Source organism: Lichenostomus cassidix, chromosome 1 (genome assembly GCF_008360975.1).
Source record: "Lichenostomus cassidix isolate B80296 chromosome 1, HeHo_3.0, whole genome shotgun sequence".
NCBI lineage: Eukaryota > Metazoa > Chordata > Aves > Passeriformes > Meliphagidae > Lichenostomus > Lichenostomus cassidix.
The window spans coordinates 14537355-14560396 of record NC_139479.1 but is presented as its reverse complement, the minus strand read 5'-3'; the positions used below and the strand labels follow the sequence as shown (position 1 = coordinate 14560396).

The 23042-nt window shown below is 37.6% G+C and overlaps 1 protein-coding gene across 2 annotated transcripts in view; it reads right to left on the bottom strand.

The window, feature by feature from the left end:
* BCLAF3 (BCLAF1 and THRAP3 family member 3) overlaps positions 1-23042 on the bottom strand; it is a 33332-nt gene that overhangs the window by 5013 nt on the left and 5277 nt on the right. The window contains exons 1-11 of one of the 2 annotated variants that reach the window (XM_085050978.1): positions 22700-22799; positions 19928-19999; positions 17354-17932; positions 16345-17010; positions 13868-14046; positions 13124-13238; positions 12869-12932; positions 11887-12005; positions 10110-10224; positions 6159-6254; positions 1708-1863 (exon numbers count right to left, since the gene is read on the bottom strand). In XM_085050978.1, the coding sequence (XP_084907104.1) occupies positions 1708-1863; positions 6159-6254; positions 10110-10224; positions 11887-12005; positions 12869-12932; positions 13124-13238; positions 13868-14046; positions 16345-17010; positions 17354-17932; positions 19928-19968 (2130 nt within the window). In that variant the 5' untranslated portion in view covers positions 19969-19999; positions 22700-22799. Of the gene's footprint in view, positions 1-1707; positions 1864-6158; positions 6255-10109; positions 10225-11886; positions 12006-12868; positions 12933-13123; positions 13239-13867; positions 14047-16344; positions 17011-17353; positions 17933-19927; positions 20000-22699; positions 22800-23042 lie in introns of those variants that run through there. The other variant, XM_085050969.1, reaches the window with a different exon arrangement.

The following is a 23042-nucleotide window of genomic DNA, read 5'->3' as shown; positions in this document are numbered from 1 at the left end:
GTAGCAGAAAAACCCTCCCAACCTTCCTAAGTACTGCATTATAATATGTAGCATGTAAAATTCTTTCAATTATGGATTCAAACAGCACAATTACAAAGACTGTACCTTAAAGGACACATATGCAGCATTACTATTTCAAATGAAATAAAGTGAAATAAAGATGTTCAGACCAGTTTAACAGATCTTAACAAGTTAAATCATTACAATAGGTAAAATGCTATAACTTGAGGAACAGTTTTGGTTTTTAGGAATTAGCCCACCAGCAAACAGTATGCTGCTAAGAAAATGCTTGTCATACTTAATTTCTTCAGGATTTATTTTACTTAAGACACACTCAAATTCGTCAGGCCTACAAAAAAAAATTCAGAACTCACGATGACTCTCTGATTCAAATCACAATATCAAGTAACCAGACTCTATACTTTAGAGGTTCCAGACAAGAATCTTAACAGCCAATTACAGAAGAACATTGGAAATTATTGGGAACAGCTCAACACAAAATTATAACACTTCTATATCCACTTTACAAGGTCATAATTTTAGAAAAAAAAATCCTCCTATTTTCCACTAATTCCAATTCAATTTAGCCTTCAGATATAATACTTTTCAGAGCCCAAGCAAATATAAGAGGCATTTGCCCAAAGACTTCAGTAGCAAATGACCCCTTTAACTTGTCCCAAGTGCTTGGTTTTCTTTCTGTTGGTTGGGGTTTTTTGTTTTGCTGGTTTTTGTTTTGTTTTTTACATGTGTGTTTCCCTCAGGGCTTGGGAGGGCTTCTTCTTCCACCCAACTGGGCTGTAAACTTGTTTTGCAAAAAGCTGTAAGAACCTGGCCTTTAAGGTGCTTCTGTGCTCTAAGGGCTAAACTCTAATCCAACTACAAATGCTTACTTATTCGAGTGTATTTACTTGTAGCTGGATGGACACAGAGCTCCAAAACAAGAACTCACACAGAGCACAGAACTTCGGCAAGGGGCTGTGTAGGTCATCTAATCCAATTCCCTGATGTCACAAGTAACTTCACACTACTTTGATCATATTTGATCAATTCTAATAAAGGATTTAGAATGTTTTAACTACTGATCCTCACAAAAGCTGTAACATTTTATATGGATCAAAAGTTCTTCTGCAGTTCAAGATTATTGTTGTCCCACACACTCTGCACATCAAAACACCATAAACCAGATGTATGATGTGTCTATTTCCGTTTCAGCTTATCAAACCATTTTAAACAGACATTATATTGTGCAGGATGTTTTATTGAGAGCAGTGCTCCAGTGCATACTTTAAAGCATTATTAAGGGACCATAACAAAAAGAAGCACACAGGTGTATTAAAAAAATTAGTACTCTTCACTTCAATTTTTAAAAGGAAAGAAGAATATTTTGTTCCACAAAGGGACAATTTCTTGTCCTGTCATACAGAGAGCAGCTGAGCTCAAGGAAAGAATACTGAAACAGAAGCAACCACAGAGTCTCAGAGGGGACCTCTGATTTGCAGTTACCAAAAGCAAGTTTAAGCAAGTTTCGATAGAATAAACATGGAGGAAACAGGAGTGTACAATCAAGTTTGCCAGTAAAGTACAAAGAGCCAGTATTCCAGAAAATCTCATCCCAGTTATTCCATGGAGATTTAAAAACTGAAATGGATCTTATGAATATGCTTATTTTATAAATATCTTAGTGAAAAATAAATTAATCCAACTTACCTTTTCTTTCCTCAAAAATCCATCTCTGAATTTATTAGTGGCAAATCCCCTCACACCAACAGAACGTAACCGCTGGTACTTAGCCTGAATATATAAACCCTTCTGCACTAAGCCTGATTTATAATGGGATTGCAAACGGCCATCTGCAAAGTTGCTCTGTAAGGGTGGGGGAAGGAAAGACAAAAATGTGCAAAATGAGGGCACCAAAACTCCACAGTTCATATTTACAGTTATACACATGTAAAACTTCCAGTACTCAAAGACAGAAGCATGCATCTGCAAGTGCACACCCTCTTGCTTTGCTTCCATTTATTATTTCTCAGACCACGTGGCTCAATGAACTGCTGTATTGCACTTGCTGGTTAAAACATCTGAAATTATCTTCCTTGTAGGAAAAAAGTAAATGTATTGTGCAACATTTTACCATTTTTTTCAACCGTTAATGAGGCACACTCCAACAAAAAACTTTCAGACAACACCTCACTGCCACTACCAAACTCAGTGATGTTAAGCCTTCAATGGGCACACGTGTTGAGCCTGAAGAGTCACACTAACAAGTCAATACATATGTTTTTCCTAGAGCTTTAATGTCTGACAGTCTGAACACACACGCATTCTCTATGCCTTTGATACCTCCAGACTGGAATACTGCAAACTAACCTTGTGTGGGACTAGGAGCAAAGGCCACAGAGATATCAGAAGACTTAAAGGTGAAAGGCATTATAAACACACAGAAAGGATACAGCAAGATTAACACTGACCACAGCAGTTAAAGTTAGAAAAAGATTTTCATTCCTAGACACTCAGATCTCAAATAAAATAGGCAGTAAATATCTTTAGAGTAATAAAATCTCTATTTGTCGTAATTTCTCATAGCTTTCCAGTACTGCCATTTTAAGTTTTCCAACAAGCACTCTAAATTTAAACAAACAATGGCTTTTCATCTAAAACCAGAGAAAACCTCCTGACTACATAAATTCTTATCTTTTACAAACACCTTTGAAGGGTAGGAGAAGAAGAAATAGCCGTTCTTGAGCATGACAAAATAATTTTGGTGAAATTTGTCTCCTCTTGACAAAGTAAGGATCACTTCAAGAAAAATCACATGCTCTTAAGTTGCAATAGCTTACGTACCACTTTTTCCACTGTGTGGCTTGGTGAACAATTAAGAAAGAACTGCACAGAACAGAGATTTCTTTATGCAAATACAGAGGTTCTGTTATTTCCTAAATCATTTCACCAACCTAACTTTGTAGGAGATAAGTGAGAAGGTGGCCCCATCATTCCTCCACAGTTACCCTGATGGAGGACACTTTCAGGAGGCTATTCAACACCAATCACTTTCCTGAAGAATATCAGAGTGCAGGCACAAAGAACTTCCTTGCACTAGAGGTTGTATTATGTGGGTATATGCCTAGCACAGGGAAAACTGAAGGGCACTTTTGATGCTGGATTAATGCCCTGAACACAGTTAGCATTAAAAGTTCCCATTTCCCCCACTCCTGCTATGGTTCCCTTTGACTTCAGTGACTAGAAAGGACTTAGTGCTCTGCCACTGCACTTGCATGATAAGCAAAGGAGCAGACCAAATAAGAGATGACAAAAAGGTACAATATATTGAAAATTGCATTACAAACAGCTTAGAAGTTTCAACTCAAGCATCTACATGTTCTGTAAGTGGGGAGGGAAGGACACAGCAGTAATATTAACGTAGAAGAGAATCAGACAAAGCTAACAGATTATACATGCATTTGGCACATAGGCATCTCAGTCACACACAGCTTAGAGCAAAAGATAATCTAAAGTATAGGATTACTTACTACTACTGATCTAGCAGTAAGAAAAAGTGTGCTAAAGTGACATCTAGTTTTACATTAAGACTGTTTTATAAATAATGCTAATGACAATCCCTAGGAGCCTGAAGCTCTAAAATAAGAATATATCAGCAAATATATATGGCTGCCCTGAGTCTGGCAGGGAGGGAGTTAATTTTCTTCACAGCAGCATGCATGGTGCTGTATTTTGGATTTGTGACTAAAACTGCACTGGTACCACACCAGGGTTTTGGCTCTTGCCCAGCAGCACCTGCACAGCACCAACACTTTCTCCTCCTCCCTTACTCTGCCGCTCAGCAGGGACACCAGGGTGGGCAAGAAGCTGAGAGGGAACAAAGCCAGCACAGGCAGCCCAAGGTGAGCACAGAGATGTCACACACCATATGATCTCCTCCTAAGCAACAGAAACTGAGGGAAGGGGGTTTTGGTAGGTAGGTAGCCATTGTTTGGGGACCAGCTGGGCATCAGTCACCTTGTGACAGGTGGTGAGTGACTGCCTTTGCATTACTTTTTTCTTCACCACTTACAACTGTCTTCATCTCAACTCATGAATTCTCTCACTTTTGCTCTCCATATTTTTCATCCCATCCTGCTGAGCGAGGAAGGGGACTGAGAGGAGGGTGGGCAGCAGCTGTGTAGTGCTTAGCTGCTGGCAGGGGTGAACCCACCACAGCCAATAATACACTGAACTGTTTTTAAGCAGTGAATGCAGTTTAGTTTTAAAGATTACTTTGCATTTACTTATTTAAAGGCTGACTTAGTGATTCATGGCAAAGGGTCATTACAAAAAAGACCTTTTAAATTTTGTAAGACTTCTCCAGATCCTTTAAGATACTTTAAACAGCAGTTCTTCATTTCCCAGAAAGTTGAACATAGTGCAAGACCATATGTTTTTCAAAATACTCTTAGTAATCATCACTTTTTGCTTATTAAGTTTAAATGCCTCCATTTTACATATCAAGAAAAAAAGAGTGTGAGACTTGATTTTTTGGGACTGATTTTGGGAGGGGGGGAGAGAGGAAGGCAGAGAATGGGATTCTATATGGTTTTTTTTGGTGAGGTTTTAATTTCCTTGTATGTTGTTGCTCTTCTAAATACTTAGCCAAGAAAGTCCTGTGTGTAGAAGATAGTAAAGTCACCTCCATTTCACCAACAGCACAGGAAGAAAAAACTCTGTTGTGCAAGAAGAATTCAAATGTAAAAAGTTGAGGAAATGAAGTCAAATCAACACCACCACTGTTTCCATGGCAATGATGAAAGTGCTATACATACATGCAAACTGTAATACAAGTGCATATGCCATTTTCCCTATAAAAATAAAGCAACATGGGACAGATCACTGGATACTGCAATATTCATATATATGTGAGGTGACAACTTAAATGGACACTTCCATGCTTGTAGAATCAGCAGAACAGCAGAAGGATATAAATGAAGGGAGCATCATCTACCAACACTACCTCAGGCATCCAGCAGCCAGGGCTAGACTCCTACATTACTTGGAGGCTGACAATACGGAGGGGATACAGAATAACGGGCTATGATGTCCTTGGGTGCTAAAATACTTGAATCAGGCTGACACTTTTAACTTTTTAATTTGGAAAAAGACTTTCCCCACCAGAATAAAGATAGCAGGTTTTGTTAGTGTTAGATTAGCTATCTGACAAAAATTGACTGGCAAAGCACACCTAAATGGGAGAAAGTCTTTTTATCCAAAAGTTCTTATGTTTGGGGGGAAAAAGAAGAAGAGAAAAAAAACTCCACACCTACAATTCTCCACCTTTCAAAGTTTCATCAAAAAATGGCAGCTACTTAGCCAATAAAGTTTTACTTCACTATCTACAAAACAGAAAAGGTGACTATCTATTCTATGTAGTACTTTACTCTTGAGAATGCATGTTAAAAATGTAGGGGCAATTTTAAAGGTAAATAATTTGTATAAATTTTTCTATATTTAATTAATACTTTTCTCACATAAACAACTCCAACTGGACCCATGATAGCACTCCACTGCCAGTAAAAAAGGAAGTGTTTTGTTTTTCTGCTGAACCCAGGATACATTTTACAATTAAAAGGCCACTGCTCTACCTGAGAAAGAAGCACAGTTGCCCACCTGTTTACCATCGTGATATCCCAAGAACAAAACCTCACTTCTTTCAATTTTTTAGCAGTATGCAGGCATGAGATCCCCAAAAATCCCTGTATGAAACAGTTAATAAAATAACAGTAATACAGTTTTGAAAGTAAAACAACTAATGTCTTCCAGTCTTTGGAAATAGTTTAGGCTTCCATCAGGTGAAGGAAAAGCTCAGCAGCTCAGGTTTTGGACAGATGAGCCTTCTAGTCATTGCCTCATTCCTGCAATTCTTATTTTTGACTTTGCAGTAACTTATTTATTTCAACTGCCTGAATACAACACTGTACAGCCCTGCTCACTGCCAGCCCTCTTACCTACTAAAAGCTAAGCCTCCCATAATTCCAACAAAAACAAGTAGTCTATGACAACACTATTTTGCATGGCACTTAATACCTTCAAAAGTGTGTCTCCAGTTACCAAACTCAACAGGTTTGACCAACATTTTATGCAACAAACATCTGATAAAAGCTGATCTGTACCTTAAAGTGCCTTCTGATGGGTCCTGCATTTTCAAGGTGTCCTCTAATGCGTCTGTGGGGGTAAGTATCACTTGGTTTTGAAGAATAGTATGAATTCTAGTAGAAAAACAGAGGTTTAGATTCATGTTATTAAATTATTCAAGAAAAAAATCCAAACTGTTCAGGTTATACTAACAAATATTGCAACACTTTTGGTCTTGTAGTGTTTGACACCATGACACTGCTTGAAGGAACAGGAGCAACAGGAGCTCAAGGCCTGCAGTCCGGGCTGGCTGAAGGGACAGCAGAGACACAGAGGCTAGAGATGACACAGACCATCCTTCTGGAATATCATCCCCTTGGAGACATTGAAGCAGCTAACAACCCAATTAAGATTCTCCATCCCTCCCTCCCAGAACTGATGCCTCAACTTGCATGTATCAAGTACAGCAGACAGGCTGCTACAGCAGTCAGGGCTTGAATTAGGAATAAGGGCAACAAGACTGGTTCTCTGGAGCTCCTGGTCAGCACATGGCCATGGTAGATTATTGTGTAGCACAGACACACCTCCACAGCAACCAAACAACAATGTATAGCACATTGACATCATTAGAAAATGCTACTATTAACTCGGTACTTCAAGAGGGCATTAGAGAATTGCTTGCCTGCCACAGAAGCACAATTGCAAAAGCAAGACACACAGACAACTAGTATTGAAATTGTTGTATCAACTCACTGAACAGCTGCAGTCAAACAGCCATGGCTGCCTAAAACAGAGCACTCCTCCAGCCTCTGACCTACCTGCACATTTTGGCTCTTTTCCAGTTTTCCCTAGAACAGCTGCTTCTAGAGGATGTTCTTCTCTTCCATCATTGCATATGACTATCAATGTTTTCAGAAGCACTAGTATATACTTGCACATACTACATTAAAGTCCTCTAGTGCAGACAGAACAGACTTGCTAATGAACACTTAGCAATCAAATAAATTTATTTGTTTATGGTCCATTCTTGAATGATCACAGAAGCATTCCAATGCTGCAGAAGTCTTTTCTTAAAGGAAATTTTAACAGCTTGAAATACATTTTATAAAGAACCTAAGAAGAAAACACTCCTGATATATTTCATATATATTAACATTTAATAATAAATGCAAATGTATGCTTTGCTGTTTCCAGAATTTCTCTCCTTTAAAAAACTACCAAACCTTTCTGGTAACACCATTTTTAATGGTATGAGGAGGGAGTGGGCTATAAATACAATGGAATGGTGTTAGAATCCAAGATAACTTTCAACTAGGATTTAAGTTAGGGTTGTTTTTTTTCATACTATGTTATTGCCTACAAGTCAACTATTTAGCTTCTTACAATGCCTTGACAAGAAGGGATTCAGAGAAGAATCAAAAAGAGAGGGAGAAAGATTTTACAAACTGAGATCTAAGTGGCTTTTCCAAGAAAAAGATAGGAACTTCCCAGTTCCCTTCTTATTCTAGGAAAATGAAGACACTCCACAAAATCAACATACAACAAAATCAAATCAGGAAGCTCCCAGCTTGAAGCACACTCTTCCTTATAGCTGGGAATCCAGCAAGATGAAAAAATAAATTTTAAAAAGTTTCCATTATAATTAAAAAAAAATCTCTAGGAATTAAAACAAAGCTTGCCTTAATTAACTGTGGATGCAGCCCTCCCCATCCCCACCTTCCTTAAGACGAAAGAACATTCACAAAAATATGAACATTAGAACTATTTGATGCAAAGGTACAGCAAACCACTTTTCAGGAACTTCCTAAACCAGAGGCTTTAAAAGAATAAAGGAAGGAAAGGGAATATTTGTTCTGATTTTCTACTTCACTCTTTAGCTAGCCTCCTTTTCTCAGTAGGGTACAAGGGTAAATGGATGATTCTTACAACCAAGTTTAGATACACAATTGTACATTCCAGGCCTACTTTTTTTTCAAGTTTAAGCTCAACTCCCAATTATTGAATATTAACATCACAAATATTACATTTTGATTATGAAGTTTTTGATTCTTCTACTTGCCTGCAAACTAGCTTCTGTAAGGCTGACCATGAAGAGACATACCTTCTTTAGGACAGCTTGCATTTTTAATACCCATGCTCTCACAGCTACTGCTGTTCCAAAGGGATTACACCTTACTGCAGTGCAGGACTTCCGAAAAGTTGCATGTTTGCAGTTCACTATTAAATACGAAAACGCAATCTTCCTGAATCTTCAGCACATTTAGCAATAACTCGGTGTCTATTTCAAACCAACCTCCTTTTTATTTGCAATTACAGTATTAGTGTGGTGGGTTGACCTTGGCTGGCTACCAGATACCCACCAAGCAGCTCCATCATTCCCCTCCTCAGCAGGGCTGGGAGGCAGAAAATAAAATTTAAAAAAACCTCATGGGTCAAGATAAAGGCAGTTTAATAAAGCAAAAGCAAAGACTGCACACAGAAGCAAGAGAAAGCAAAAGATTTCTTCTCTACTTCCCACCAGCAGGCAATGTCCAGCCACTTCTCAGGAAGCTGGGTTTCAGTACACAGTGGTTGCTCCAAAACACAAATGTCACAATAACCAATTACCTCCCACACCCTCCCTCCTTTCTCTTAGCTTTCATTCTTATTTCCTTTCCCTTAGCTGAGCAGATGATGTCACATGGTCATTTTGGGTCAGCTGTCCTGGCTATGTCCCCTCCCAAGCCCACTGGGTGTGGGGGGGAAGTGGTAGAGGCACCTTTGATTCTGTGGAGCTCTGCTCAGCAGTAGCCAAACACTGCTGTGTTACCAACACCCTTCTGGCCACCAGTGCAAAGCACTGTGGGGGTGCTATGGGAAAATGAACTCCATCTCAGCCAGATCCAATAGAATTACTTAATAAGCCATTACTACTTGCTTTGGGAGACTTGAATCTTCATCTTGAGTAAGTAATATTTTTTACCATTAACAACTTGTGTTTCTTTACCGTGAAGGAGGCATTGTTGTATCTGCAAAGCAGTTACATTTCAGAATTGACTATGTAAAAGCTACCCTTGATGGACCTCAGAGAAGTTTCATGGGCTTCTGGAACCCTCCCCATAGGGTAGTTAGAGTATATGAAGAATGAAAACTTATGTTAGTCTCCTCCTTATTTTGCAGCTGGCAGAAAGAAAAAAAGTGGTTTAGAATTCTACTGCACACATTAAAAAAGCTTTTCTGGTCTCACCAGTTCCCCAAGTTAAACAAGCACAAACACTTGGAATTGACTACATTTCTTTAGAAGGAATTTTCCAAAAGAGACAAATTTATTTCTATTTAACTTAGCATTACTGTCTTGCCCATTTCAGGATTAAAGTACACCACAGAAAGCTAGCCTAGAGAATAATTGTCCAAAACTAGGTTTCATAATGTTCCATCCTCAGGAACATTATTTTACATGTTTCTCATTATTTCTGTGATATTCTCCTCATTTTTTAAATAAGTACTTTTCAGAACTTTTAGGATAACGAGGAGAAACACTTCCAGTAACATTACCACCTACACAAGATTCAGGCCCTCCCTTCCAACCGCTGACAACCAGAATGCAGGAGAGTATTATTCTCAAACTATTTAACATTACCTCAGATTATCTGCTTAATAACAAGGCCTTCTATTTTATCATTTAGGTAATTACACCATTATGCAGAAGAAATGTGATATTAGACATAAATTCGCTTTACAAAAAGAAAAGGAGTGGTATCAAAGTGTTTTTAGCTCAGATGTACTAATCTCTGCTTCAAGAAATACCTGAGGAAGTACTCTTGCACTAGAACTGTGAAATTATGAGTGGTTTTATTGTTGAGAACAGACAGAAGATAAAAAAGCCTCACACAAAATTTAAAAGGGCAAGGCATCACAGATTGTTAAATTTACATCAGCACAGACAATGCAGCAAAATATGAATTATGCATCAACAGTGCAGGAGCTCCTATTTCTACATTTAGGCTTACCAGATGAGGTCTCCCAATAAATTTCCTGAAAGGTGGCTTAATGAACCTCATAGGCTTTTGGAAACCATCAACTTGAGAGGTTTGTAACTTGGGAAGACTGCAGCTTTGCTGGTTCCTGATGTGTGTGAGAGAGAGAGAACAATTAAGATCTAAAGCCATAGCGTGTCAACACTCTATTTTATACTAGCTTACTCTAGCATTGGTATTACAACTGCAAAGTGACAGCTTTTAAGTAAACTTTCCTAGGGCAATCGACAAATTACTAATGCAAGCTCAAACTGCAGGATTATACAGCACCCTGTGTTCTCCTAGGCAGTGACAACTGAGCAGAGATCTGTGCTCCCTGCAGTCCTGGCTCTGGCTCAGGCTCACCTGGCTCAGCCCTGCCGGCGGTCATTGCTGCCCTCCGCTGGCGGAAAGGCTTTCTGCACTCGAGCCCTTCACACCAGCTGGACAGAACGTGTCCTTCCATGACATCCCCAACACCACAAAAACTCAGATAAACATCTGCATCCTCGAGTTTCATCCTCAGCAAGCAGCTGATTATGGCTTTGGGCTTTTGCTTGCTTGCTTGTTTTTACGCTTTTGGTTGTTTCATTGGATTTTTGGATTTTTTTTTAACCAAGCATATTGCTAGTACAGATGCATCCATAAACTTCTAAATAAAACATTTGCCATGAAAAGTAATTACCAGAAGTCAAAATTTGTATTTACGAAACACACAAAAACAGTTTTCATAGCTGCCAAATACATTATTAAGGAAAAAAATAGCACACTAACCAAGCTCACAGGCATTGCCAGTTTCTCATGTGAGCTATTAAAACCTCTCAACATCAGGAAAATACTACATATCATTCATGCCACTACTGCCCTCAGCCCACATTACCCTGACAGTGGAACCCTCCTGACAACAAACTCCAGGGCAGCCACACTTACTGGGGATATCTGCACTTCCCACTTTGAAAATGGGAAAATTGCTTACACAAAATGTAAGCAGGACAGTAACTGTCAAAGTGTGTATGTGGGGAAATGAAGCAAGTCCAGGGATTTTTCCCTCCAATTGTCAACCTTAACATTTTTTTGTTTTAAGAACCTCAAATAAAAGAAATTTCTTCTGCAGCTTCACAAGTCTGCTTTTCCAAACATGTATATTACCATTAGTTGCCATTACAGACTGCATTTAAAATGGACAAAGAGCACACCAAGAACAATCTGCAAATCATGACTACACTGCGGATACATTTTATTACACTCTGGAAATTCATTAATCAACATTTCTTCTAACAGTCCCTCTCTCTTATCAACTGACCTCACGAAATCAAAGTCAAACAGGATGACTGAGGTTAGCAAACACGTCCAGGGCAAATACCTTTAACAAACCTGTTGGAAGAATCCACAGCAGGAAAACACTATTCCAAAAATCTAACTTTTCAAATTCTCCAATAATTCTACAAAATACCAGGGGAATGTTATGTGGCTCATCAAGGGGTTAAAAAATACTTTACATTTTTTAAACTAATGTTGTCCCCTCTCCACATTCACTGCTACAGTTTGTGCTTGCTTTTAATTTTCTCCCACTGCAGTTTAACCTCAAGGTAACACCTAATTACAGAGTAGTTTGCAATGTATGTCAGTTGAATTTCAGTCCCAGTCAAACTTTTAGGGCAAACTGTGGAAAAGAGTCACAACAAATGTGAATGTAACTCTGGAAGGGCCAAAAAAACTGAACACACAAGGGAACTATAGGCTTGGGCCTACAAGGTTATTTGCTCATTACCTTGGAGTTACACCATCTACATGAAACACTCTCTCATCTTCATTCTTCAATCTCTCTTTTCTTCTCCTTTCTATATCATAGCGTAGATCATTTGGATCTTCTAACACTCTTACAATGCTCTAGTTAAAAGGAAGGGTTGAAGCTGAGTTAGTTGGTAAGAACTGAACACCAACCTGGCTCTGTCCTTCAGGGGCAGCACCCTGCACATAACCTGTTAACACAGTTTAACTGTCTGCACAAAGGACAGACTCACACCAACCCAAGGATCCAAAGTCTGAAGCAGTAACAAGTGGTCCTAAGCACTTATCCTTTCTTGCACCATCTGCTCTTTTACAAGTTTCCTAACAGTGAACAGAGCACTGGAATTCTGCATGGAGTTGCCAAGGCACAAATATTCATAGAAGTTTCAGTAACTCTTAAGAAGTTCTACTATCCTTAATCAAGTAGAATCTCCACATATCTGTACTACAGAAAAGGAATGGTAACTAAATCATAGTAAGCAGAGCTTGAAAGAGGAAGACTGAAAATCTGATGACACCAGATGAAAGCATGGGAGGATAAAAACAGCTTTCTGAGGAACTACGTGGATTTTGAGTCATTATAACAGAGTAGAAGAAACACTAAGGCTTTTTGTAATCTCAGATGAAAAACAAGAATCACACATGAGTCACAGATTCAGTATTTACATTATTTCAAAACACAGGAGGTCAAGCAGCAGGAATAACCACACTCCAGCTACTCTGGAGAACATATCTGCATTTTACTCCTCAGTGAACACAGTACTCTTGCATCACTGTGGTATCTGCAAATATGCTTAGGTGTGCATTTTTTTTTAACTACTCAATTACTGGTGGTCTTCACAGGATGTAAAAATTATGTACCAATAGCAAGGGTAAAACATTGCTCACATTTATAATGTTTTAGCTCACATTTATAATATTTTAACTTACTGCTTGCCAAAAAAGTTAAGCAATCAAGATACCTGGGGAGATTCAGATGGCACAGTTCGTTTGTTCTGAAGTTCTGCTAGAGACATGTCAATCCTCCTGGAACACAAAAATATTGCATCAAAACAAATGTAATCACTATAAAAGCAAAAGCATTCTTGACCAGGCTACAGAATGTTTTAAAGATACAGGCAGGTAAAAATAATAAATAAAAACTTCACACTGTGTAAAGTCTACTGAAGATTAACTACCGTAATGCAAATAATTAAGGCAAAAAGTTCAACAATTACCTGTGAATTTCTGGATCCAAATGTATTTTAACTTCACTTGTATTTGCACTTGATTTATCCTGAATTTTTGAGAACCGTTCATGTAGAGTTATGTCAGAAGATGCAAAATAATTTGCTGTGAAGAGATATTAAATACAAGAATGTTATTTGTAGTATTTGAAATGCACAGTGCGAAAATCTTTTAAAATATTAACTCTTAAGGACACCACAACAACTTTAGTGAAATGATATTTTAAACTATTTCCACTTGCAGTTTAATATTCACAAATGAAAGGTTAGGCTGGCCCAACTTAGACAACCTTATTTGATAAGATTAAACTCAATCGTCAGCTCTACCATAGTATTCAAATTACTAGAATCTATAAAATTCAAATTACTAGAATCTATAAAATTCAACACTAAACATGATGCCTAAACACTGATTACAGCAAAGTTCCTCTTTTCCTGTCATGTTTCCTAAACAAGCAGGTTACTCTCATGTACTAGCATAAAATCATTTTGATCTTTAATCTCCACAAAAATGCCTCAGTTATGGCCTGAGACCTTTTTGTAGTCATCCTCCACCTAGTTACTTTAAATCCTCAAGCCACATTTTCCTTAAACAATATAAAAGGAACCAAAACACAATTGAAGCTAATGGCAAACACCTGAGACTTACAGAGACCTCATCTCTAAGCCATTAGCTTTGGGTTTAGTAATCATATAGACATAAACACAGACATATTTTCCAAATATTACAGCCACCTTTAACTTGATGAATAATTGTGATTATTTCCTGAGTAAATCCTCTTGATGGGTCATTTTCAACATTTTGTGTTGCAGATTCCATGTGCTCAAAAACCGGATGAAAATTTTCATTTTTTCTGCCAACAGCAACCAGATCATGGGACATCTGTCTCTCTGTAGTGTGACTAGAAGCAGTCCTAGAATAAAAAAAATATAGTGAATTATTTTAAAGCAAATATCTAAATTTGAAAACCTGAAATAGACAAGTAGTACAAAACAGTAAATAAGGAAGCTAATTTTAGGAATAAATGGGATTAAAAGCCAAAATCTCATTTTGTTCCTCTTTTAAATTAAAACACTACTAAGGCCATATGAAAGAAAATCTGTAATAAAATACAAAGAGATTATTTCAGTTTCAGGAATCTTTCTTTCTGTAAAGTATGCACTACAAAATTTGTGAATTTTAAATTTAATTCAACTACATTATCAAATACAGGCAAATTAAGATCCTGATACATTTCTTTAGAATAATTCTAGAAGGCAATTAAGCCTGTGTCTTATTTATACAGAGCTACTAGGCAATTTTCAAGAACAGTTTAGAGGTAAAAAAAAAGTCTCACTTCTTTGGGAACTGAATCATCACTTGAGCCTAGTGAAACAGCAGTGAAACTGCTTCAGCAGCAGTGTGTGAACTTAAGAACGTGCTTACCATCTTTTTGTAAATTTTTACTCATTCTAGAAGTTTACACCCCAAATGGCTGCACTGCTGCTTAAAAATTATTTTGACAAGAAAGCCAACACTTCAACAACACTACTGTTCTTGTTGCAAGGAAAATGCTTCTCACTCTAAAAGATGAAGTAAGGACTCTAAGAGCTCATGCAAAAGCTTTTAGAATAAAGACTTTTAATTTTCATTCTGCAAAGTGATTATGTGCCTGGCCATCCTGTATAAGAAGCATACAAGACTGGAATTACATACAAAAATTGTATCAGAAATAGACTCTAGCAGATGCCAGAAAACATCTACTTTCCCCTAGCAAACTGGGAATAAATGCATGCAAGAAGGAATCCAAGCAACCTCAGGTTTATGTATTTGAATTATCTACCTGCTCCCCAAGTTTATAAAGAAACTATTCTTCTTAGCTGAGTAATTTCAAGTCAAGTGTTTCTTAAATGCCTAAAGTAGGCAGCATGAATATTCCAAGTCATCAGCTTTTGTAAAATTAGTGTTACCTTTGAACAAATAAAATATTTAGCACTTTTGGCTGCAGAAGCAAAATGTCCACTCATTAAATTAGCTATAATCAGTGTAGTAGTTTCTTTAGTCTGCAAGCAATTTCCATGTCCATTGTGCATGACCTTCAAAAACGGCAGCAAGAGACTACTAGATAGAGGAATCATACTGTGGGTTTGCAACAAAACCCAACCATTTTCCTTACATTATCATTCAGGCAGTTAAATCCTTGTCCTAGCGCAACGGTGGGAGTGGACATTACTCCACCTCCCTTTCCTCAGTCTTTAATATTAGCCCCTTACATGCAGTAACTTGTCTTTGTAACTCGCCATTGTATTACACATTTTTGAAATAGTGCAAAGAGAAAAAAAAAATCACACAGATGTTTTATTTGGGATAAGACGCAAAATACCTTTAAAATTAAGGCTGATCCTTTTGGAAAGGAAGGTAATCTGTTCCAAAAGCAATTATTACCAATATAAAATATTGTGGCCTGGAACAGCAAGACAACAAACCAGACAACACTGCAAGAATCTATCAAAACTAAGCTGCTTACTCTCTACCATGTATTTATCATCTAAAGTTTCAGAGTATTGCCACTTTTTCTTCCATTGCAGCCAGCACTGGGAATGCTAAATGAAAACACAGGTGTTACACAGAAGATAGATATAAGCAGACTTTACCCCTTTTCAGTTCTGATGCCTCAACAGGTTGCCATTTTTGCTATAACAATAAATGACAACACAGAGATCTCTCATTTTTGGCAGTTTTACTGAACTTGAATACTTGAACATCTAAATGTGTGCTTGAGATTTATGCGTTTAAAGGTTAGCTGACTTTTAAAAAAAAGAAGGGATGACTGTTTAAAGAAATGCCATCATATTTCAGATGAGAGCACAGGACTAGGCTTTTCTGCAATTAGGTTTTGGTTTTTGGCAGGTTTGTTTTTAAATAAAAATAACACATCTACTTATCATAACAAACTTTCAACTACAGATTTGTTTCAGGCATGTCTGCTCTTTTTCCACTTCCCACATCTCCATGAAACGTTGGTTTTTGTTTGTTGGTTGGTTTTGTTTATTTTAATAGAGGTTTAATAGTTAAATTGCCCAGACAGGAAAGTTACCATTTAAAAAAAATAAAACTAAAAAGGTATAATCATAGTTTGCCCTGGTTACCTCCTAAAGAAATCATGCTTTCCTCCAACATTCATAAACTGTTTAAAGACAGGGAGAAAGCAGAGGTGAAGGAAAACCAATACCTGTACTTGGTCACCATTTTCTTCATATCCACTTTGACTGTGAGATGTTCTCTCATACAGTTGGCATCTGACATTTTCACATCTGAAACAGTATGACTTGAATCACGCTGGCTATTGGAGGAATCTACATTTTTCCTCAATTCCCCATCTTTCCTTACTCTTTCATTCAGTTTGTTTTTAAAAGATCTCAGCTCAACATCCGTTTTAGAAGAGTTAACACAAGCATTGCAGCCCTTCTTTGAAGTGTATTTAACAGGTTCTTCAACGTGCCGTTCTTCAGTCCGTCTCGCTCTTCCACCACTAAAGTAATCTAACTCTTTGCTGTTCCGGGCACCCTTGGAAGAGCTGTACTTCTGCTCTTCCTGCTTCACGTACTTCTGAGCTCTGTCGTCTGGAAAAGGCTTTTCCCCGTCCGGATGCCTGCGCCGTTTGTGACTGTACTCATAGGCTATCTTTGGGACAGAACCCCCCAGGTACTCCCTCTCAGCCGACCGGTGGGACTGGGCACCCGGATATCTTTGCTCCTCCTTTTCTTGGCAGGGTGGAAAAGAACGTTCTTGCTTCCACTTGGAATTTCTTGCTTCTTCTCCACCGTCATACCTCTCCATTTCCTTAGCCCTTTTAGACGTGTGCCCATATTCTCTGTAATTGTGATCTTCAGGATACCTGTGTTGACATAAAGCAATTTACACTTGCACTAGAGAAGAAAGCGAGAACTTATATGTGCAGAATGTTGGACAGCAGAATGCGTGGCAAGTTAACCCATAATCCCTCACGCCAAGGTACAGATGTGCAGGGGCTCTTAAGAGGGACATATTATCCTTTCATACTCTAGCCAGCAATACGATTTACTTAAAAGACAAATACTTCACTACTACCAGTCGCCCATAATTAAACTACAAAGTGGCCAACGTGTTTCAAGGTGGATATCTTCAACTATAATGAAAACAGACTTTCACTTGAGGCTTTATACCACAATACCCAGGGTTTAATTATTTTATTCCTATACCTCTTCTGTAAAGAGCTCCTTGCCGTAAATTCATCAGAAACTCTTCTGGGTGACTGACCATACTTCTCTTCATGTAACCTCTGGTGCCTCAAGTCATCTTCATGCCATTTTCTTTCAAGTTTGCATGAAGCCCCTAACGGTCTATGAAAAGGTTTCATCACTTTTTCATTTCCAGTGGCTTTGTAGTGATCAAACGTGTATCTGTCCTCCATTTTGTGCTGGTAAAATGGACGATCATGCTCTTTATAAGGTATTTCCGAGTATTTTGGTGGTAACTGGCATCTCCTATTGCTTTCAGTCCTTTCAGATGAATGTGTTCTGTAGGGCTTATGACTGTAAGCATCTTCCATGGGAATTCTTTTCAGGTTTGGTGAAGGTGACCTACGTTCATATATTCTCTGGTGGTTATTTCCATGCGGTGCAAACCTGGAATTGCTTTGTCCATATTTTTCATCTTCTATTCTCCAAGGCATAGACTTTTTTGGGTCCTTACGAAAGCTTTTATATTCACAGTCATAATTAATATGAGCATGCCTTTGCCTATGGTGCTCTGGACTCCTAAAAGCTGGAGATAAGGACCTAAAGCAAAAATAAAATCCACTTTGAGTAGTCCCATAAAATTGAATCAATCCCTTAATGAGAACATCTACTTCCTAAAGAAGTAGAGTTTATGTACTAATTTCAATCAGCTTGTAAAAAAATTAACACCAAGATATCAAAGTGGCATTTTCCTGGCTAGAGTACCAGGCTTACTTTTACTCGGTTGGAAGTTTTCATAGTAAAAATACCCACTTGAAATTGTAGTAAGTCAATAATTTTTGTCTCTTTGAAGTTTTCCATTTAAAACTAAAAATAATTTCATATACATGAAGTTGCCACTACAGTGAAAACAACTGTTATACATATTTTCACACTTCTCATGCATTCCCTACCTATCTTTTTCAGTGCCAACAGAAAAAAGGGGAAGGAAAAACAGTGTATAAAGAGATTTTAAAAGGGAGAAAAATGTCTTTTCAGGTTTTCTTTGCATGCCAAAACACCCTTCAAAACTGAAAAACTGAAAACATTACAAAATATATTTAAATCGTCATACAGGTAAGCTTTTTCCTGCAGAAAAAAACAAGTTTGAGAAAGATGCTTTGGCCTTTTGGATAATTGTATGTACATGTTCACACATGTATACATATGCACTTCCACACTTACTGCAGCTTTTGCAATTAAAGATTCAATTGCATCACTCAGCTTTGCATTTTCACCTACAGTTACAAAAATGAGGGCAGCCTGTTAAAGAGTTTTTAGCCAAAATCTCCTTAAAATAAAGAAAAAATAGCACAGGCCACTAACAAGAACCAGAAAGTAATCCCAGACATAACAATTCTTCGTGAATTCAAGTAGTAACTGCACACTCTTGACATGTCCTTTAATAAAAAAAAAAAATAAAAACTTAAGTTGAAATAAGTCAAATCACTTCCTTTATGTACATATTGCAAATGAACAGTTTGGCACAACTATTTACTCCATTTCTGCAAATGAGTTCAAACTCAGAACCACAGATGTTCCTAAAACCATAATGGCTGACTTCCAACAGCACCCACACCGTGGCTGCCATCCCACGTTGGTCTGGTTAGGGCTTGCATTTTAATGAGAGCTGAGGCTGCCTTTACTCAAATGATATTCACAGCTACCAATCTAGTATTGACATGTGTAGGATTTGTCTTTTTAAAAACAAAGGAAACAAATAAAAAACCCCACACATTTTTCTGAGTTATCCAAACTCCCTTGATCTTGGTCATCACAATTTAGTCTCTTTCAAAGAGATACCCAAACCCAGCAGAAAAGTGACTTTACGTTCTCGAAAGCTTGACATTGTATTCCACTCCCCTAATTTTAGCACCTCAAATTCGCACTGCAAGACTTAAAAATGAGGTAGGTAACTCCCAGCATGAAGTAAGCTGGATGTTATTCTGGTGACAAACGTCAAAGACATGTGCTACCAGGCTAATGTCCAGGGAGAAGGGCACCGACTCCCACATTTCCACATGTTTTCAGCTCGTGTTATGCTGCAAGGCATGTCTAACTGTGCTAAAGATCAGTTTACAAATCAACCCCAAACCTCAAAAAGACCAAGGTGTTTGAACTAGGAAGTTGTTTTAAAAAAAAAAAAAAAAACTAATTTTTTTTTAACAGTTCCTCCCTGTAGGCCAAGAAGCATAACAGGGGTGAGTTACAGACATTAAGTGCTCAAGGTGGTGCTCAAGTAAAAATAACCTTAACTAGTTTGGTGTTTGGATTTTGTACTTAAGGTAGTTCTCAATCCCAGAACACAAAAGGTGAACAAGATTCTTGGCAGACTGCAAAAATTGAACACCTCCATCTTAAAAAAAATTGTAAAAAAAACATAAGCTGGGAAAAAAATTACAGGTGTTCAGCTTGGAAAATAAACTATGAATTATAAGACACACTTTAGAAATCACAATTCTGTATGCAATTTTCCTTCTTTTATGCAAGTTTTAAGTCCTAATTATAAATCCTTATATAGAGCTACATTTCAGAACACAAGTTGAAGATATTTACCTTGGTTTCCATCGTGGTGATCTTGATCTAGATCTTGTCATCTTCTCTCACGTGTTTATGAGTTTCTTGAAGCTGTAAAAATTATATAATTTACTAGTCTGATTACAAATTGCAATAGGAACAGTTTTTTTAACAAGTGTAGTATTAGAAGCTTCAAAGTTGGGGTGAGGTATATTTTTACGATGTTTTACCTAAAAGGTGAGCCTCTAATACGAATTCTAAGGTAAGCAACTTTTTTCTCTAGTTGCTGATCTTAAAACACAGCATGTTTTCTTTGTAAGAATTTAAATATTTGATCATTTTTCTCTCCATTTTGTAATGCTGTCTATTCACCCTGCTTTTAAATGCTAATAAACTCACAAGCAAGCTGCAACAATGAAAAAAAGGTTGTGTTGGGATCCACATGAGGAACGGACTACAGCACACCAATATGATGCTCTGATAGCCAATTTATTATTGTATAAGCTCATAATTTATAATACAATTTGTTCTGCACACACAATCATACCACTGTCTCTCACAATTATGATTGGACACAACACTTTGTCCAAGGAACAATTTTCTCTTATGATTGGATAAATACTGTGCAAAAGCAAAACTACTTCTTTGCTACAGTATCTTATTTTCGTTACTTGCTTCCTTCTCATGTTGCTTCAGCAGTTTTTTCTTATTGCTTCAGCAATACTGCAACTAGCCTTTCTTTGTTCTTTCATACCTTTTACAGTTCTTCTTTTGTTATTTCATACCCTTTACAGTTCCTCCACTACCCAGGCCCCAACAAGGGTGTAATAAGTATTGGTTGAATGCTGTAGATGATAGAGGGGGGAGAAACAGACAGCTTTAAAAAGAAAGTTTGTGAAGGAAAAGGTTTTTGCATCAAGTTATATCCTGAGCTTCATATATACTGAACTTCCAATTTGTCACGCACACCAAAATTTTTACATGCTTGCAGACTTCTTGTAACTCCATCTTTACTACCATCCAGACTTCTTTAACTACTCCATCAAATCTTAACTGCTAGATCATCACATACTCCACCCAAATCAAACCAGGTACAAAAGATTACTTATTGTTGTACTTCACCTGCTAGTAACCTACTAACTAGATACACAGTAATAATACAATGCATACATTATGACAGAAAGTGCTGCTCCTGATTCCCTTCTCATAAAAGCTACAGAAGTACACAAAAAAAAAAAAAGAAAAACCAAAAAAAACCCCAAAACAGAAAAACAAAACAAAAAAAACATTAGTGAAAAAGACCCTAGGAAATTGGGAAAAAAGTGATGAAAGCTTATACAAGCTCACCAGTAATGTGACTGCTAAATAGGAATGAAATGATTATTCATTATTCAGAAAACACAAAGGATTAAAGCAGAGTGAAATTATTGGGTAACTGGTTAAAAACTGAAGTTTGGACCACATACCCATGCCTACAGCTTTTCATTACCACAAAACACTGTAAAGGCTAGAAATATAGATGCAAAACCAGACCCATCAACAGCTCTAAAATTAATGAATAACCAACCACTTGAAACTGAAAGAATACACCCAGGTCAATGTCACTCTACATATGCTATGGTATTTTTTGTAATTATTTGCTCAGACACTCAGGGAGACAGAAAAGAACTAGTCTGAGCTAGCAAAGTATGGTCTTTCTGACACTCCCAGTGCTCAAATAATTTCTTTAACTAAATATTTTACCTGATGAACTGAAATTGAAAAGGGAGAAAAACCCACAAGCTTTAAGGCACTACTTGAAGAAGTGAGCACATGCCTGACCCAGCACCTCACACCCCCCAGTCACACTGGCTGGTCAAATAAAGTATGACTCCTTGCTATACTTTACTTTTTGGTATGATTAGCTCATGGCTGAAACAGTAGTCTCTCAAGAGAAGAATGTGCAGTATACTTCTGCTGCCTACCCCACAGGCACACATTAGACAAACCACCTCCCATACTTCAGAGTGATTCTAGAAACTGCTCATTAAGTTGCACCATAAGCTAACCAGACATTTATTTGTAAGATGTAGCAATAGCTTAGTTCTGAATAAAAACCTCCAGAATTTACTTTTTGCTCCACAATCAGTCTTTTCATGTAACAAAGCATGAAGTTGTAACTGTTGCAAGAGACAGTGAAGCAAAAAAAATCCAACTCCAAAGTACCCCAAGGACAAGATGAACTATTTGTTCTCTGAAATCTCAAATATGAAGTTATCACTGCCTCTTATATCCTGAAGGCATATATCTGATGACTGTACAGCCTGAATTAACTTCAGGCCCTTTGTTACTTGAGTGTCATACTAGCAAAAGCTAAATATGATGCTCCAATGCCAGTATTAATTATTTTTCAAAGAAAAGTAATATTGTGATTAAAATAGTTTCCTGGTTTTCACCATAAAAACACACCTTACAAAACAGAATATTATTTCGGAAACAAAAAAAACCCCACACTCCCTGGCTAACACATTTCAAAACATGGTGCATGTCCCACTGGCATTAAAGATTCACTACTACCATCTCTTCTGGTAAACTTTCAGAAGTGACAGTGTTTTATGTACTGATCAAATTCTTTCCTCCTACATTCCCTTCGCTTCTGAACTTTATTCCTAATTTTAAAATGAGTATGTAAACACCAGAAAGACAAAAGTACCATTAAACCCCACCCAACCACCTGTACAGAACTTGATCTGCCAGACTGATAGAATTAGAAACTGAACATACATAACAACCAATTCCTTATTCTTTTGGAGACTGGCTAAACAATCATACCTAAAAGCGTGAGAAAGACTGTGGCAGCATGTCCCAAATCTTGCCTTAGGATAAGGAGGACCGCTGTAATTTCCAATGATGACATTCCTTTTGTTTAGTGGAAAGAAGTGTTCACTTGTTTCACTGCACCTCCTAAAAAAATGACCCACGCAATATGATTTCCTCACAGAGAAACACACTGTGCAAAGACAGCAGACACTCACCCCCAGCAAGACTCCCAGTGCAACACCAGAATCGCAAATTATTCTATAAAGAATTTGAAAACACATTGCTAAACCCAGGTTTAAATCACCTCAACTAGACCAGCAATATGGCTCCATGCCAAAAGCAAGCTTTTTGCAGG